Consider the following 18,433-nt stretch of genomic DNA (forward strand, 5'->3'; position numbering starts at 1 on the left):
GGATCGCAATGGGTGAGTTTTATTTTTGCACTATATCGCAGTACAAGGAGGGATTTATAAGACCCTGCAGGACCAAATTTTGGATACAGTGTCACAGATTCCGATGCAATCATGAAATTTGTGTGCTGATCTGAAAGAACGTATGACCCCGCTAATCATACATGTGATTAATTTATCATTTGTGTCACAGCATGGTGTGTACTTAGAAAAGTCTCAATGATAACGGGTAAGTTATGAGCGGTCCGAAACAACAAAAATGAAAAGTGAACCATACCGGCCTCCATTGTATTAGCATTGACAAAAGAAAGGCTCAGAACAGATTCCACAATCTTTGTGCAGAAAAAAAACAACTTGGTGTCTTTATATTTAGAGGGCACAGGATCTTAATTTTATATTCTGAGGCTTCATGTTATATTTGGGGACATTTTGTCTTTGAAAACATCAGGTCACAGAATCAAGTCTTATGCAAGAAGCAACCGCGGGTGTCGAAATCAAAAGGGACGTCTCATTTTTTTCAACGTCAAGGTAAAATGTTGACGTGGGCAGCGATTTTTTTTTTTTTACATATTGTGTTTTTAGTCATCTGTAAAAATATTCATTTGTCAGGTGTGACAAGGATTGGGAAACACTGACCGGACGAGATGCCGACTGTCTCTTATCACAAAGGTATTGTGTAAGGAGCTAGGTGACACGTCAATACAGGGTATTAAAGGCATTTGTTACTGACCTCGAGACTACGGAAACCAAGACCAGAAACAGACTGGTGAGATGCTGCATTGAGCTGCAGACAAGGACAACGTTTTGCTTGGGGACCATGAAGACCTTTTTGCATCTAGCAGCGTTTCTCTGCTTAGTTTTATTGGGGCAGATGAAAGGTAAGTGCACTCACTACGGAGCAGTATGACGTACAGTAAGTGAGGTGGAAAAGTGAGACTAATTATACTGGTTCCTTTTTTCTTTGGAAGCAATTGAGCTGGGACGTAGGTTGAGATGTGTTCACTCTTACTTTTGCACAAATTTTGTAGACTAAAATTTCTCATCGACACATACTTCCACAGACACATACAGCAAGAACGGCGCCCCACAGGGTAACAAATGTCATTTCCAAAGTTGGTCATCACCACTTTACATTGTAGGTTGAGCCAAGATGGAAGACGAGCAAGAACACATCTTTACAAATGTGATTTCACAACCACCATTGTTGACTGTACCATACATTGAGATGTGTCCTGTTTTCATTTTCGGCAAATTCGTAGACTCCAATTTCTAATCTAAATGTTCTTCCACAGTTACATATAGCACAAATAGCATACCACAGAGTAACACATTTCCAAAGTTGGTCATCACCACTTTACATTGCAGGTTTAGCCAAGATAGAAGAGCATGGACACATCTGTACAGATGTGATTTCACCACCACCATTGTTGACTGGACCGTACATTAAGATGTGTCCAGTTTTAATTTTCCGCAAATTTCGTAGTCTCCAATTTTACATCAAAACGTTCTTCCACAGTCACATATGGCACAAATAGCACCCCACAGGGTAACACATTTCCAAAGTTGGTCATCACCAATTTACATTGTAGGTTGAGCCAAGATAGAAGAGCAAGGACACCTCTGTACCAGTGTGATTTCACTACTACTACTGTTGGCTGGGACGTAGATTGAGAGGTGTCCACTTTTACTTTTCAGAAAATTTCATAGATATCCAACTTCTCATCGACACGTTCTTCCTTAGTCTCATATGGCACAAATTACGCACCACAGAGTAACAAGTTTAATTTCCAAAGTTGGGCATAAACAATTTATACTTCTTGGTCGAGCCAAGGTAGAAGGTGAGTAAGGACACCTCTGTATCAAAGAGGTCTTTGAGAAAGAAGGAGACCGATACATTAAGATCTTGTACCAATTTCATAAGGTTCATGAGAAGCCACACAGGGATGTAACCTTCATTTTGCAAAAAGGTAAAAGAGTTTATGCAAGTTTGCACTTTGGTAGGTTATATTTTGCTGGGATCCTCATCCATCACAAAAATGAGGCTTGTCTGAATGGAACAGAGATCAAACATGTGCATGTCACTAAACTCTGATGCAAATTGCCTCTTCAGAGAGAAAGAGGACTTGATCTCTATAGCGCCACCTGTTGGAAGTAGCGATCCTACAAGTCACAATCGACCCTTTAACGAGTCTTGTAATATGACTTAGGATTAAAGCCAAATCAGAATCTCAATTTGCAGACACGGTGTTTCAGGCTATTGGCCCTCGTCAGTGCAAAGTATGAGAACTGATTTGGCTAGGTGAGAGGCTCTGGACTGAGCTCTAAGGGGTAAGATTTCTCCTTGTGGAGAGCGACATACCAGCTCTGGCTTGTCAAGGTAAGGAAGGTTTATTCGCCGTGCAATGCTCCTCTGGGAAATTTAATATGCAAATTGCCTCTTCAGAGAGAAATCCAGACACTAAATGATAAAGTATTTAGCTCTGCTCACATCGCAGCCAAATGCGACAAGTACACAATCTGGAAAGGAGTCGTTTTGTCTAGCAGCGCACGTTTAAATCCGAAAATTGTTTCTTCCATATCATTAGGTTCACATTTTGCAAATTTGGCACAAATTTGTGTTTTCTTACCAAAAATAAAAGCTCATACAAGTAAATGCAACTAATATCTGTTGACAACCAAAGATCAGTGCAGACAATCTTTCGTACTTTGTCCAACAAAAAAGTCAGAATTTCCGTCTGTCGCACCGATTCTCTGTATTGTTCCCTGCTTGCCCCATTTATAGTATATGTATGCTTTATTAGCAGGACAGTGCCTTGTCTGCCACTCATGTAACAAGTTCAGCAATGTCACAGAGTGTGACCTGCAGCCGCCAGAAAACTGCACCGCAGAAAAGCCGTTATGTAAGATAACACAGGAGAAAACCGGCATCCCCGGCATGGAGATGTGTGAGTATAGACGCTGCGTGTGAGCGGGTCACTGAATGCTCAAAATATATATATATGTACATATAATGCAAGGAGTGGAGCTGCACGTAGCAACCACTGTATGGAAATGCAATACAAACACAGCTGTAGTAGTGCAGAGGAGTGAGACGGATGCTGCGTGCCTGATGGAGAAATGTGTTTTTTCTGCATCAAGTGACCCCAGACTATGACCGTCTAGTGCAAGATCAGAGAATTCTGCCTTTGAGCAATAAACTGTCCTATGTGAACAGGAGCAATAACATTGCTTCTGACCATTATGACTTGTATTCTGCATGTTCACTAGTTTTCCCCTCTGCAGGCTCTATGTGTAATTTACAGTTGTCTATGAGTTAGTGGGGATAGTAGCTATGATGTCTCCCATACACAGCAATGAGGGATTCCTGCTCTACTGTCTTTATGTAACATGTTCAGAAGATGCAACAGCTGCATGGAGGATATTATACAGCAGTACTGAGCAGTGTAGCCATGAATCCAGCACTGGGATTGACAAAAAAAAAACACTACAAAAAAGCAGCATGGAGAACATTATACAGCCGTACTGAGCAGTGTAGATGTGAATCCAACACTGGGGTTCTAGCACTTGCTAGAAAAAAAGCAGCATGGGTGATATATAGAAGTACTGAGCAATGTGTGAATCAGTGTATGAGATAAAACTTACTAGAAAGAAGCAGCTAGGATTATATTATGCATTAGTACTGAGCAGTGCAATTGTGAATCAGGCATTGTAAAAGACAAAACACTTAAAGCAGAAAGAAGCAGCATGGCGGACAGTATACATCAGTACTAAGCAGTGTAGCTGTGAATTCAGCACTGGGGTTAAAAAACACCACTTACTAAAAAGAGCAGTATGGATGAAAATATATAGCTGTACTGAGCAGTGTAAATGTGAATCAATCACTGTATGAGGTAAAACACTTGGCAGAAAGCAGGGGGTTATTTCTGTCTATCACTCTTTTCCTACCCTCTCCATAGACTTCAACAGCTTGAAGCCGCATTGCCTCACAGATTTTGGCAGTTGTTGAGAGTAAAGGAGGCTAGTCAAGCTATGCTTTCTCTGAAATGCCAAAGCTTTTCAGGGCAAAAAACATACCTTCCTGCAATGGTACAGCCAGTTACTGATTTATGTCGCCGGTTGTTTTGGGCAGCATAAATCTAGTCACAGGGTCCATTTAAAATCCCATACACAGAGCTAATAATGTAAAATGATGCCAAAAATCCCAGGGGGATTAACCAGCACCTCTGACTTCCAAACCTGCTGAGGTTTCGGCCATATCTAGTGCAAGTGTCCAATACTAATTATGGGACAGATGCATACCTTTTAGGCATCAGACCTTGCAAGCAGCCTACAGTCACATCAGCAGCAGCACTTCTCACTCTCAACTCCGGAAGTGAGAGGCGCTGGATAGCCCCCGTTAACTGTATGCAGTACTCACGTGTTGCATCTTTTGCAGCAAGCTTTCCAAAATTGTGGCAACATGCAGGGGTTTTGCAGCAATTTTAGTAAAGTGACGTGAATTTGCCCCAACAAGTGCCGACTTTTGCTGCAAACCCTAAGAACATAGAATCCCCACCCTATATTCATGTCTTACATAAACCTACTTGTTCTTCACCGTTTCAGTTTCCAAAGTCACAACCACCAAAGGATGTGCCAGCGCGGCAGAATGCAACGGAGCGGTCAGCGTATGGGAATCGAAAAAGTACATATGGTGCTGCCAAAACGACTTATGCAACATATTTCAGAATATGGGCAAGGCCGGGATGGAATTCTTTACGTCACATGCTCCGAAGAGCGACCCAATACCGTTCCTGTACACCGCTGCCATGGTTCTGTATATTATATATTGTGCTTAGAGACAATAAATTACATTATACATCGCTGTCCTTTATTATGTCAGTACGGGTACAGGGAACGTGGGCACAAAGCAACAAAACCGCTGCAAAATCTGCTGTAAAAATTAATATAAAATCCTGGCCGCCAGTCGACTTTCTCTGCAGCGCACGCAGGAGACGGTGCCATTTCGAGACGATTAGCGGGTGATTAATGCCAGAAGTGAAGTTACAATAACCCGGCATGACTGACGATTATAAAATAAGTTTAGTTCACAGTATTAATGGTGGCAATGATTAGTGTTACACAGGATCAGGCACTTTCCAGGTTTCCTTTTCTCCATATTTTAGGTCCTGTGAGGCACAAAGATGCCATGAAAACCGTATGGGATCTGTATCGGCGCCTCCGCTCGGGCAATTTCTGTAAAATCTTTGGCATCCAAAATTAGGAGGAAGATATTTCTATCCTTAAAAGAAAAAGGAAAGAAAAATTGAAAAAGGGATTTTTTGGTTCTGGAAAACCCTGGCAAAACCAGTGCTTTACCCCCTCCCCAGGTCCAGTGCCGAGCTTCCGACACTGCTCCCAGTGTCTGTTATTGACTGCAGCGCTGACGTTATGTTGACAGCACTGCAGCCAATCACTGAGCCCAGTGGACTGTTCCCAAGTTGACAGCATGATCTGCTGAGCTGTAAATGTGATGTAAGTGCTGCAGACAATAAAGATACAAGGGACGGTGGTGGAGTCTCAGCACTGAACCCGGAGAGGGAGAGTAAAGAACAGTTTGGTTGTCGAAACTAAAAAAAAAACAAAAAAAACTTTATTTCATTTATAATATAAGACTATAAAAACAAAAAAAAACTGTGCACTACATCCAATATATAGTAGATTTACCTGCTGCACCGCTGCCAGTATTTATTTTCCAGGCTGTGGTGGTGACTTCTCATCTCCAACAACATCCAGTCACTGACCTCCGCAGTCTTGTGCCATCTACCTCTGCATCACTTCTAAAACCAGTGACTGGCTGCAGCGGTAACACTTTGGAGATGGGACGTCACCATTGCAGCCCTTTATATAAAGACTTGTGAAGCAGAGGCAGGAGAGAGGCTGCGCTACATCACTGTCCCGTACCTGATGAGGTGTAAGAACTGCAGAAAGAATGACGCCATCATCCTCCTCAACAGAATTTGGATAAGGCACGAATATCGGCTCAGAAGGATAATATCCATCTTCCTTCCACACCTGCAAAATTCAATACATAAAAAAGATGAAAAGGTTTATTATGAAGTGATAGACAGTCATATGTGAATGACAGTAAATGGACAGCAACAACAATGAATGAGTACAACTACAGACAGAACTCAAGATTCCAAGGGTATTTAGTCCACCCTCACCTGGCCTGACTGCTGCAACATGTACTGAGCAGTGTGAGATCTCAGCAGGGAGGAGGAACACTGAGGAGCTGACAGTAAGGCTAGGCGAGTGGAGATTCCTTGGTACACAAGAAGAATGCTGATTATCTGTCAATCAGGTTAGGTGGGCAACAATTAAGTAACAGCTGGAAGTTGGCACACTGAGGAGATGTCAATCAGGTTAGGTGGGAAGTGACTTAGCAGCAGCAGGGAGGAGAGATGCCGAGGAGCTGCGGCAGAGACAAGGGACACCGAGGAGCTGCGGAAGAGACAAGGGACACCAAGGAGCTACAGCAGGGAAGAGGGGCACAGAGAAGCTGCAGCAGGGAGGAGGGACAACGAGGAGGTGCGGTAGGGAGGAGGGACGAGGAGTTGCGCAGGTAGAAGGGACAACAAAGAACTGCAGCAGGGAGGAGGGACAACGAGGAACTGTGGCAGGGAGGAGGGACGAGGAACTGTGGCAGGGAGGAGGGACACCGAGGAGCTGCAGCAAGGAGGGACACCGAGAAGCTGCAGCAGGGAGGAGGGACAACGAGGAGGTGCGGTAGGGAGGAGGGATGAGGAGTTGCGCAGGTAGAAGGGACAACAAGGAACTGCAGCAGGGAGGAGGGACGAGGAACTGTGGCAGGGAGGAGGGACGAGGAACTGTGGCAGGGAGGAGGGACGAGGAACTGCGGCAGGGAGGAGGGACAAAGAGGAGCTACAGCAGGGAGGAGGAACATGGAGATGCGGCAGGGAGGAGGGACACACTGTAAGTACACCAGACTCATGAGGTCTAAGAAATTTATTTAATAATTATGCAGCTTGTACTATGTAAACCTGGAGACAGATCCACTGTCTGGGGCTTCTCCGACAAAAGTTGGGATAAATGTCTGTGACTTTATCCCAATTACTAGAACAGAGTGGCATTCCAGCATGTGCAGAGCCACTCTATGAAAAGTTTGAGTACAGCTCGTACATCAGCCATATTGCCCATGAATGAAGCTTCACCAGGATTGCACAACCGCTGCTCCACCAAGGAGAAACATGGAGGGCTCAGGACCCCCAGAGGTCTGCTCATTTCCACAAGGCAGGTGATAACGGTCTATTAAAGAAACATGGGTCATATATGCCCAGTTCAGGAATGAACCACCCAATACAACTTTGTAGCATCCGAACCATGCCTGGCATATAGATAGGATACACCCTAGATGCACGGACCATTTATTTTGAGAATGGGAGCAAATACTTGTTATCAGGAATGGCGAGGTCTCTGCACATCCGAGGCTTTCTCCATCCACCTCTACGGAAGCTCTCAGGTTATTGGGAGGCGCGGAAGTGCACAGCGTCTCCTCTCCTGACAGCGCATGTCTGGCCCATTCTCAGAATACACGCAAGTCCCAGCGGCATTCAATAATGTCAGGTGGGAGCATCTGCAGAAAAGATTCTGTCATCAAACCCGGGAGAGAGCAGCCATGCAGGAGCCACATCCAACTCATTGTCACCTTTGCTTTCTTCGTCTCCACATCCACTTTAAGCAAGGAATCCCCCACGAGGTGCTGGAAGCCACAGCCGAAGAAGAATCGATATTTCTTTGTGTTGTATTTAGCGTAATTTATCTGTGGGAATTCGATTCCACACGAGTCCAGTGTGTGGTCATGGAGGTTCTCATGGGTGCACCATATCTGCAAATAAAAAATAAATCGGTGTCAATATCTGTGGATTTCCCTGCAACTGTGCCACCAAACGATGAAATTTAAAGATTTTCTTTCCGGCAGATCTCATCCACTGCTACCGTTAGGATTCATCCCCACGGGGAACATCTGCTGCAAAAAACAATGCAGACTTGCAGAAACCCTTGCTGCAATGTGCAGTAAAATCTGCAGCGATGGTTTCCTTTCTGGATTTTCTCCAGGAGAATAAACTAAAGCCATGGTTGTGAACGACTGTCGCTTTCGTCCCCGCATTTGTAGTTGTGTCCTGCGGTGACATTCATCAATCGTGTGACCGCTGCTACCATCATGCGCCATGATAAAAAGGTGCATCCGGCGGATGGTGCAACATCCCCGACGACTCACTCACCTTCCCTTCGCTTTTCTTCGCGGCCGTAGCAGATGAGTAGTTTAAGGGCTTGATGGCCAAATCGTCTTTGACGCAGTTGTCCAGAGGGAGGACAAACCTACGCGGGAAAGGCTTCGCCATCTGTCTTAACAGCTGCAAAGAAAAAATAAACTATAACGATTCTCCTACATAAAATGTAACAATGGCCGCACACACAACACTGGCCTCCGCAGGACCTCCTTCCTTCCAGGAAGGGGAATAACGTCTCATCCATTAGTCAGCTGTCTTTGTAGACAAGTGGTGCCCTCATATTAATGGACGTCGTTAATTCTGGTCCCTGATGAATTTTTAAGGGGTTGGACTATAAAAACAAGTTATCATCTATCCATGGGATCATTCTGACCTCCAAAATCCTGAAAAAGGGGTTCTGGAGTTCTCTGAACGTTCCTCCATTCAAAGAACTGAGCCCTGATCTTGAGATTAGTGAAGGTCTTAGTTCTGGGACCCCCAGTGATGCCTTTATGATCCCATAGCTTTTCTAAGTTTTCATGCTCGAGATACGACATGTTTCCCTCTCGATATTCACTAGATGAGGAATCATCAATCTGCGATACCACAGGTGGTGTACAATCACCACTCCCAGCATGTTGGTTGTCCAGACTGCAGGTTACAAACTACTAATCTGGATGGTATTTTCTGTACATTTCTCCCCAGTGAGAGGGATTTATCTCGGCCTGAGAGATATCATTCCAATATAAAATAATGTCAGCTGCTTCTTCTCCGCAATGTCCCGTATGGTCAGACCGCACCATCCCAGGTGCCCCTCTGCTCCATCTTTACCTTATTAAGATCGTCCCCAGACTTGCGCAGATTTTCCAGCTGGTAGGTGGCCATGGCTGCGCCGTCATCCTGGCAGCAGAGGTCGAGCACAATGCAGCCCTGGTCCTCGTAGGCATTGATTTGATGAAATGTTGCAAAGGCTTTGGTGTGGAAAGTGGCTGAATGTTTCTGAAGAAAAGGTAAAAAGATGGTGGGTCAATGACCGGTGACACAGCCATCAAACGTGAAATAAAGAAATGACTGTGAAATAAAATCAAATTCCTGGAGGAGGAACAATAAACCTTCCCAGGACGACATTATGGAGCTGAACTGCATTGGACGTGGTGTCGTCAAATATCAACTAAAGAGGGGTCTCATCTTGTTAAATGGATAAAACGGCAAAGTTCTGCTAAAAACAAATTTACTGCTCATTGTGTAGGTTACCGGCCAGCTCGGAAGTCTATCGGGAGTCAGATTATGCTCCTGTGGACGGGAGTTGTACCTAATGTAGACAATTGTAGATAGGCGATTAATTTCTGATTGTTTAGAAAGTCTAGACCCCGAGAGTGAAGGTTGAGCATATGCACCCCCCTGATCCCTTCCTTGTCTATGAGGCAGTCAGAGATCTCAGAGAGCAGTGCTCACCTGGTCCCATAGAGAAGACATGGAGCAGAGGTGTGTTGGGTCAGTAGAGCTATATTTTTGGGAATGATGGAAGCCCCCATATTAGGAGCCTCAGTGATCAGTAAATGATCCCTTATCCTATGGGTAGGGCATAAATGCTATACTTGGTAGAGTCGTATATCTCACATAGACCCTCGGACATGGTGTTATCCGAGCATGCTTGTGTGCTAACCGATGGTCTTTAGCATACTCGAATACTATGTTCGAGTCCCTGCGGCTGCATGACTTGTGGCTGTTCGACTGTTGCAACACAAACAGAGATTGCCTGTATTGAGGGGGGACTCGAACATATTATTCGAGCACGCCGAAGTCACCGGGTTAGCACCCGAGCATGCTCAGGTATCATCTTTTCCCAACACGTTTGCTAATAACTAGTGGTGATCCGATGTACACATCCACTTCCCACCACAGATGGTTTCTGCTCTCCTCTGTAGCCATCACTGCTGCCTCATCCAGTGACTTATATACCCGTATATCCACATGGACGAAACCGGAGCGTCCCCAGGCAGGGACCAGATGCTCTCCGATTCCCCATGTTCTGTTCTGGCTGCAACTGCTTTTGGGGACAAGTGACCCATGGGAAACCAGAACCAGGATAGCGAGAAGGCGCCGTCTGCCAGGGATAGGACGTCCTGCTCTGGACTGAGGGCAACGAGCAAAAGACCGTTCTGCTCTACTAGGGACCATCAACCCTTTTGGGAAAAGTGATGTGTAGTAACCAACCAACTCTTCACCCCCAGAAACCTACAGCAATGTAAATATGTATAAAGAAAACTGGAGTCACCCACAGACACGTGTATAGCGGAGGCCATTGTGGGAAACACACGTGATGTGTACAGGGTCTTATCTGTGGAGGGAGCAGTACAATTGTGCGTTACACGTATGGACAGACCACGGATTTCTGTGATGCTTTCCTCCTCCTGTGCTATCGCTTTGGGAAGTCAACTCCTGCAGGTGGAATCCCCAGCACAGAACCACTAATGGTCCAGGATCATTGCAGGAAGGTGTTAGCTCTTCTGTCCAAAAAGGGTAATCCAACATCCCCCGCAAGGTCTTCATTAGTATTGGCATTGATACATGTGAAGCCCCCATGGGTGATGATTTCTTCGCACCTCTCCGCTGTGTTTACTGATCACGTGGAACACAGTGTTTAGCTGCGGCTCCCAGCTCATGCTCTGTGACATGGCCTTCCCTCGTATCTGGCCCATCAATATCTTCATTATGTTCAGTCTCAGGGGCTGCTCCACAAACACCACGTAATTCTCACTCATGCCTGGGGAAAAGAGAAAAATGGGATAAATATCTGTTATATGGCGGTAACACTGTGCAAGATCCAGGCGGCGCAAGGTCCGAGCGGCTGTGAGAAAGTGCACAGGAAAGATGGCGCTGGAAATCCCAGGACTCTTCTCTGGATAATAAACAGAATGAAACTTCGGATTCCACATTGCAGTACCATCCGTGAGGATGATGGGGCGTTTCTTACCGAAGCTGTGGTAGTACGCAGGTTTCATTTTCTCCTCCGGTTCGATAGAGCAAATAATCTGTGCCCCTTCTAGTGTCTCTGCTGCATTCGACTTTTGAGGAGGAACCCGAATAATGTTGTAACGAGTTCCTGCAATAAAAAAATAAAAAAAAACTGTGCAGATTTCATTGTGTAACAGAAGGAGGCAGATACTGGCACATATGTCACACACCCAGGACGATCCCCAGATGTCTGCTCTACACTGCGGCCGTGCAGCGCTGCCGGCATATCCTGCCAAGGGCACCATCTGTACAGAGACTGGATGTTCTTCTGAGTTCGGGTACAATGAAATACGTTTTGTAGCACAAAGGCCCCTTTAAAAAGGAAAATCAGCAAGAGGTCAAAAGTTAGACCCCTCCTCTAATATTCACGGCCTTTCCTCAATTTAAAGAGCTGAACCTCTTTAGGATTCAAAGTAACAGCAGGACTATCCATTCTCCCCACCAGGATGGGCAGCAGACTGCAGACACCATCATGAATGGTCCACTGCACGACCGTCCTCACAACAGAGGCCAAGTCACACAACCATATAACGGCCAAATGCTTATCTGTTCAGGCCCCAATGCTGCGACCCCAAATAATATCATACATGTCTATAATACAGCTGACAGGACAATGAGAAAATAGGGTCAAGATTGATAAATCCTGACTCCAGCAATACAGCGTGGGGACAGGATCAGCACAGAAGGATGAGTGCGTATATATACAATGTATATATGTAATGTGTTGGCACCCTTGAAATTGTCCCAGAAAAATGATTGCATTACACATGTTTATTTCCTTTGTGTTTATTGGACCAACAGAAAAAAACAAGGAAAAAAAGGGCAAATTGGACAAAATTTTCAAACAAAACCCCTAAAATGGGCCGGACAAAATTGTTGGCCCCCTCAACTTAATATTTGGTTGCACACCCTTTGGAATACATAACTGCAATCAATCACTTCCTATAACCATTGACAATCTTCTTACACCTCTCAGCTGGAATTTTGGACCACTCTTCTTTTGCAAACTGCTCCAGGTCTCTCATATGTGAAGGCGCCTTCTCCCAGCAGCAATTTTAAGATCTCTCCACAGGTGATCAATGGGATTTAGATCTGGACTCATTTCTGCCACTTTAGAACTCTCCAGCATTATTTCCATCCATTTATGGGGGATTCTTGAAGTATATTTGGGGTCATTATCGTGCTGGAAGACCCATATCCTTGGACACAAACCCAGCATCTGACACTAGACACTACACTGCGACCCAAAATCCTTTGGTAATCTTCAGATTTCATGATGCCTTGCACACAGTCAAGGCACCCAGTGCCAGAGGCAGTAAGACAACCCCAAAACATCTTTGGACCTCCACCATATTTCACTGTAGGTACTGTGTTCTTTTCTTTGTAGTCCTCATTCTGTTTTCATCAAACATTAGAATGATGTTAATTACCAAAAAAGCTCTATCTTGGTCTCATCTGTCCACAAGATGCTTTCGCAGAAGGATTTTGGCTCACATACATTTTGGCAAACTGCAGTCTAGCTTTTTTATGTCTCTGTGTCAGCAGTAGGGTCCTCTTGGGTCTCCTGCCATAGCATTTCATTTCATTCAAATATCGACGGACAGTTTGCGCTGACACTGACGCCCCCTGAGCCTGCAGGACAGCTTGAATTTCTTTGGGACTTAACTGGGGCTGCTTATCCACCATCCGGCACTATCCTGCATTTCAACTTTTCATCAATTTTTCTCTGCTGTCCACGTCCAGGAAGATTAGCTACAGTGCCATGGGTTGTAACCTTCTTGATTATGTTGGACACCGTGGACAAAGAAACATCAAAATCCCTGGAGATGGACTTGTAACTTTGAGAAAATTGATATTTTTCAACAATTTTGGATCTCAAGTCCTCAGACAGTTCTCTTCTTCTTCTGTTCTCCACGCTTAGTGTGGCACACACAATGCCAGGATTGAGTCAACTTCTCCCCTTTAAATCTAGTTTCAGGTATGATTTTCATATTGCCCACACCTGTTATTTGAAATCAGTTGAGCTTGAAGGAGCATCATAGGCTTGAAACAAAGATGTTTACCCACAATTTTGGAAAGGTGGCAATAATTTTGCCAAGCCCATTTTGGGGGTGTTGTGTGAGAAATTATGTCCAATTTGCCTTTTTTGCCTCTTTTTTTGTGTTGTTTCAATTCACACAAAGGGAATAAACATGTGTAATAACAAAACATGTGTAATTGCATTAATTTTCTTGGAAAAATACCGTATATACTCATGTATAAGCCGACCCACCTAATTTTGCCACAAAAAACTGGGAAAACTTAGTGACTCGCGTATAAGCCTAGGGTGGAAAATGCAGCAGCTACTGGTAAATTAAAAAAAAAATAGCCAATAAAAGTAAAATTAATTGGGACATCAGTAGGTTAAATGTTTTTGAATATCCATATTGAATCAGGAGCCCCATATAATGCTCCATACAGTTCATGCTGGGCCCCATAAGATGCTCCATACAAAATACACCCCATATACAGTCATATGTAAAAGTTTGGGCACCCCTATTAATGTTAACCTTTTTTCTTTATAACAATTTTGTTTTTTGCAACAGCTATTTCAGTTTCTTATATCTAATAACTGATGGACTCAGTTATATTTCTGGATTCAAATGAGGTTTATTGTACTAACAGAAAATGTGCAATCTGCATTTAAGCAAGATTTGACCAGTGCAAAAGTATGGGCACCCTTAACATTTTCTTGATTTGAACACTCCTAACTACTTTACTGACTTCCTGAAGCACTAAACTGGTTTTATAACCTCATTGAGCTTTGAACTTCATAGCCAGGTGTATCAAATCATGAGAAAAGGTATTTAAGGTGGCCACTCCTATGAAGAGTGGCATCATGGGCTCCTCAAAACAACTCTCAAATGATCTGAAAACAAAGATTATTCAACATAGCTTTTCAGGGGAAGGATACAAAAAGTTGTCTCAGAGATTTAACCTGTCAGTTTCCACTGTGAGGAACATAGTAAGGAAATGGAAGAACACAGGTACAGTTCTTGTTAAGCCCAGAAGTGGCAGGCCAAGAAAAATATCAGAAAGGCAGAGAAGAAGAATGGTGAGAACAGTCAAGGACAATCCACAGACCATCTCCAAAGACCTGCAGCATCATCTTGCTGCAGATGGTGTCACTGTGCATCGGTCAACAATACAGCGCACTTTGCACAAGGAGAAGCTGTATGGGAGAGTGATGCGAAAGAAGCCGTTTCTGCAAGCACGCCACAAACAGAGTCGCCTGAGGTATGCAAAAGCACATTTGGACAAGTCAGTTACATTTTGGAAGAAGGTACTGTGGACTGATGAAACAAAGATTGAGTTGTTTGGTCATACAAAAAGGCGTTATGCATGGAGGCTAAAAAACACAGCATTCCAAGAAAACACTTGCTACCCACAGTAAAATTTGGTGGAGGTTCTATCATGCTTTGGGGCTGTGTGGCCAATGACGGCACCGGGAATCTTGTTAAAGTTGAGAGTCGCATGGATTCAACTCAGTATCAGCAGATTCTTGACAATAATGTGCAAGAATCAGTGACGAAGTTGAAGTTACACAGGGGATGGATATTTCAGCAAGACAATGATCCAAAACACCGCTCCAAATCTACTCAGGCATTCCTGCAGAGGAACAATTACAATGTTCTGTAATGGCCATCTCAGTCCCCAGACCTGAATATAATTGAACATCTGTGGGATGATTTGAAGCGGGCTGTCCATGCTCGGCGACCATCAAACTTAACTGAACTGGAATTGTTTTGTAAACAGGAATGGTCACAAATACCTTCATCCAGGATCCAGGAACTCATTAATAGCTACAGGAAGCGACTAGAGGCTGTTATTTTTGCAAAAGGAGGATCTACGAAATATTAATGTCACTTTTATGTTGAGGTGCCCATACTTTTGCACCGGTCAAATTTTATTAAAATGCAGATTGCACATTTTCTGTTAGTACAATAAACCTCATTTGAATCCAGAAATATAACTGAGTCCATCAGTTATTAGATATACGAAACTGAAATTGCTGTTGCAAAAACCAAAATTGTTATAAAGAAAAAAGGTTAACATTAATAGGGGTGCCCAAACTTTTACATATGACTGTAATGCTGCACAAAGGTTAATAATGCCTCCATAAGATGCTCCATAGAATAATATGCCCCATATAGTGCTCCATAAAGGTTATGGCCCCATAAAATGCTCCACAGATTATGCCCCCATAAAATGCTCCATAGATTATGCCCCCATAAGATGCTCCATAGATGATGCCCCCATAAAATGCTCCATAGATTATTCCCCCATAAGATGCTTCATAGATTATGCCCCCATAAGATGCTCCATAGATTATGCCCCCATAAAATGCTCCATAGATTATGCCCCATATGATGTCCATAGATTATGCCCTCATATGCTGCTCCAGAGATTATGCCCCCATATGCTGCCCCATAGAATATGCCCCCATATGCTGCTCCATAGACTATGCCCCCATATGCTGCTCCATAGATTATGCCCTCATATGCTGCTCCATAGATTATGCCCTCATATGCTGCTCCATAGAATATGCCCCCATATGCTGCTCCATAGATTATGCCCCCATATGCTGCCCCATAGAATATGCCCCCATATGCTGCTCCATAGAATATGCCCCCATATGCTGCTCTACAGAATATACCCCCATATGCTGCCCCATAGAATATTCCCCCATATGCTGCCCCATAGAATATGCCTCCATATGCTGCTCCATAGATTATGTCCCCATATGCTGCTCTATAGAATATGCCCCAATATGCTGCCCCATAGAATATGCCCCATATGCTGCTCCATAGACTATGCCCCCATTTGCTGCCCCATAGAATATGCCCCCATATGGTGCTCCATAGAATATGCCCCTCCATAGAATATGCCCCCATATGCTGCTCCATAGAATATACCCCCATATGCTGCTCCATAAAATATGCCCCCATATGCTGCTCCATAGATTATGCCCCCATATGCTGCTCCACAGAATATGCCCCCATATGCTGCCCCATAGAATATGCCCCCATATGCTGCCCCCATATGCTGCTCCATAGAATATGCCTCCACATGATGCTCCATAGAATATACCCCATAAGCTGCTCCATAGAATATGCTCCCATATGCTGCTCCATAGACTATGCCCCCATATGATGCTCCATAGTTTATGCCCCCATATTCTGTCCCATAGAATATGCCCCCATATGCTGCTCCATAGAATATGCCCCCATATGCTGCTCCATAGAATATGCCCTGTTGTGAATTCGCTTTCTGGCCTCCCTCTGGTTATTACTGAAGGTAGTGGAGCTGGTCTGATTGACAGAAGGGTTGCGAGTTCTCTTTCTGGGCTCCCTCTGGTGGTTACTGGAGGTAATGGAGCTGATCTGATTGACAAAGGCTTGCCACCTGATAATGAGGATGACTATTGGAGATCTGGGGTTTCAGATTGGTATTTAAGACAGCCGACTCTCTCTATCCCTGCTGATGATTTTCTTCCAGTGCCTCCTGAGGTCTGATGTCTCCAGCTCTGTCCCTGCATGTTCAGCTAAGTGGTTCATTTGTTATTCTGTTTGCATTTGATCTGGTTTTGTCTATCTCTGCTTGGTGCAGGTCAGCCAGCTCCAGCTGGGGCTGTGCTAAATCACCGCCATAAGTTACTGCTTGTGCCAGTTTGTTTTGTCCCATTAGATTGGTCTCTTTTTGCTCTGCTTTCAGAATATACCAGAGTGCTGATATAGTAGGGGGCGAAGTCGTGTGACTTCAGTGTTTTTTGCAGGGTTTTTTGCGTGATTGCAGACAGTGTCTTTCCTTTCCTGTCCAGTCAGTGTTGGCCCCATCGTTTGCTCAGTCTATTTTCCTGCCTGCGTTTGTGTTTTCATCTTGTCTCACCGGCAATACATGTTTGGGGGCTATCTATTCCTTTGGGGCAGTTTAGATTTCCTCTTTCTTGCTTTAGGCTTAGTTAGCTCTCCGGCTGTGCCGAGGCGTCTAGGATCATCGTAGGTACGCTCCACGGCTACTGATAGTTGTGTGGATAGGATCAGGGGTCTGCAATCCGCTTAGTTACCAACCTCTCTGGTTTTCTGTGGCTTAGCCTGGGCCTGCTCTCCTCCTCGGTGACCTTTTCATAACAATGCCCCCATATGCTGCTCCATAGAATATGCCCCCATATGCTGCCCCCATAAGATGCTCTATATATTATGCTCCCATATGCTGCTGCAAAAAAAGGCCATACTCACCTCTCCTGCTCAGGACCCGGCACCTGAGATGTTCACCTGTCCATGGTCCATCGCTGCTCACCGCTGTCTGCCACGTCGTCTGTCAGTGACGTTCAGGCAGCAGAGGGCACAGCGTGCACTAACCACGCCAGCACGCCCTCTTCTGGCTAAATGTCACTGACACAGGACGCAGCAGACAGCGGTAAGCAGCATGGACCGGGGACAGGTGAATATCGCAATACTTACCCCCTCCTGGCGCGGTTTCTGCTGCCCCGCTTCTCCACGGTCTCCCTTCCTGCCTTCAGCGGTCACGTGGTACCGCTCATTACACTCATTACTATGCGCATATTCATGAGTTTAATGAGCGATACCACGTAACCGCTGAAGGCAGGAAGGGAGACCATGGAGAAGCGGGGGGCTGCAGAGATATACACCGATCAACACTCAAGCTCGCTTTTTTTTCCTTAGCCCCCTTTGCGCCACTTCCGTACACACATCCCGCAGCCGCAAAAGTTGGATAAGTGACACACGTCACTTATCCAAGCTTGTGCCTGCCGTTTTTCATTTTTTTCACCCCCTCATCTTCCTCCTTGGGTCCTGCGGAACCGCCACGCAGACGCTCCAGGACAGAAGATGAGGCAGCGCTCATCATGCCCGCAGCTGACCCAGTGCTCCCCGTATGGACCTCGCCCCCCGAAAATTACGAGCCACTGATTACTGATTTTGTGGCAGAATCAGGAATCAAGTTTGACACCACCGGCCTCACAGAAATTGACTTTTTCAAAGTCTTTTTCTCTGAGGATTTTGTTAACCTCATGGTGGAGCAAACTAATTTGTACGCTCGTCAATTTTTGGAGCAAAACCCGCGTTCAACATTTTCAAACTGGTCTC

The 18,433-nt window shown here is 44.8% G+C and overlaps 1 protein-coding gene and 1 long non-coding RNA gene across 3 annotated transcripts in view; one reads left to right on the forward strand and one right to left on the reverse strand.

Annotated features, from left to right (window-relative positions):
- The first annotated feature begins 590 nt into the window (after window positions 1–590).
- LOC141097729 (uncharacterized) lies at window positions 591–4,856 on the forward strand. Its single transcript, XR_012234031.1, has 3 exons — window positions 591–875; window positions 2,799–2,942; window positions 4,600–4,856. It is a non-coding gene; the product is annotated as an uncharacterized lncRNA (long non-coding RNA).
- The window catches only part of BCO2 (beta-carotene oxygenase 2), a 38,668-nt gene continuing 25,077 nt past the window's right edge, over window positions 4,843–18,433 (reverse strand). The window contains exons 6-12 of one of the 2 annotated variants that reach the window (XM_073585101.1): window positions 11,245–11,373; window positions 10,874–11,034; window positions 9,099–9,266; window positions 8,280–8,411; window positions 7,703–7,882; window positions 5,938–6,048; window positions 4,843–5,275 (exon numbers count right to left, since the gene is read on the reverse strand). In XM_073585101.1, the coding sequence (XP_073441202.1) occupies window positions 5,156–5,275; window positions 5,938–6,048; window positions 7,703–7,882; window positions 8,280–8,411; window positions 9,099–9,266; window positions 10,874–11,034; window positions 11,245–11,373 (1,001 nt within the window). In that variant the 3' untranslated portion in view covers window positions 4,843–5,155. Of the gene's footprint in view, window positions 5,276–5,937; window positions 6,049–6,200; window positions 6,299–7,702; window positions 7,883–8,279; window positions 8,412–9,098; window positions 9,267–10,873; window positions 11,035–11,244; window positions 11,374–18,433 lie in introns of those variants that run through there. The other variant, XR_012234030.1, reaches the window with a different exon arrangement.

This window comes from Dendrobates tinctorius, unplaced genomic scaffold (assembly GCF_039654945.1).
Source record: "Dendrobates tinctorius isolate UK_male_01 unplaced genomic scaffold, ASM3965494v1 ptg000086l, whole genome shotgun sequence".
Lineage (NCBI taxonomy): Eukaryota > Metazoa > Chordata > Amphibia > Anura > Dendrobatidae > Dendrobates > Dendrobates tinctorius.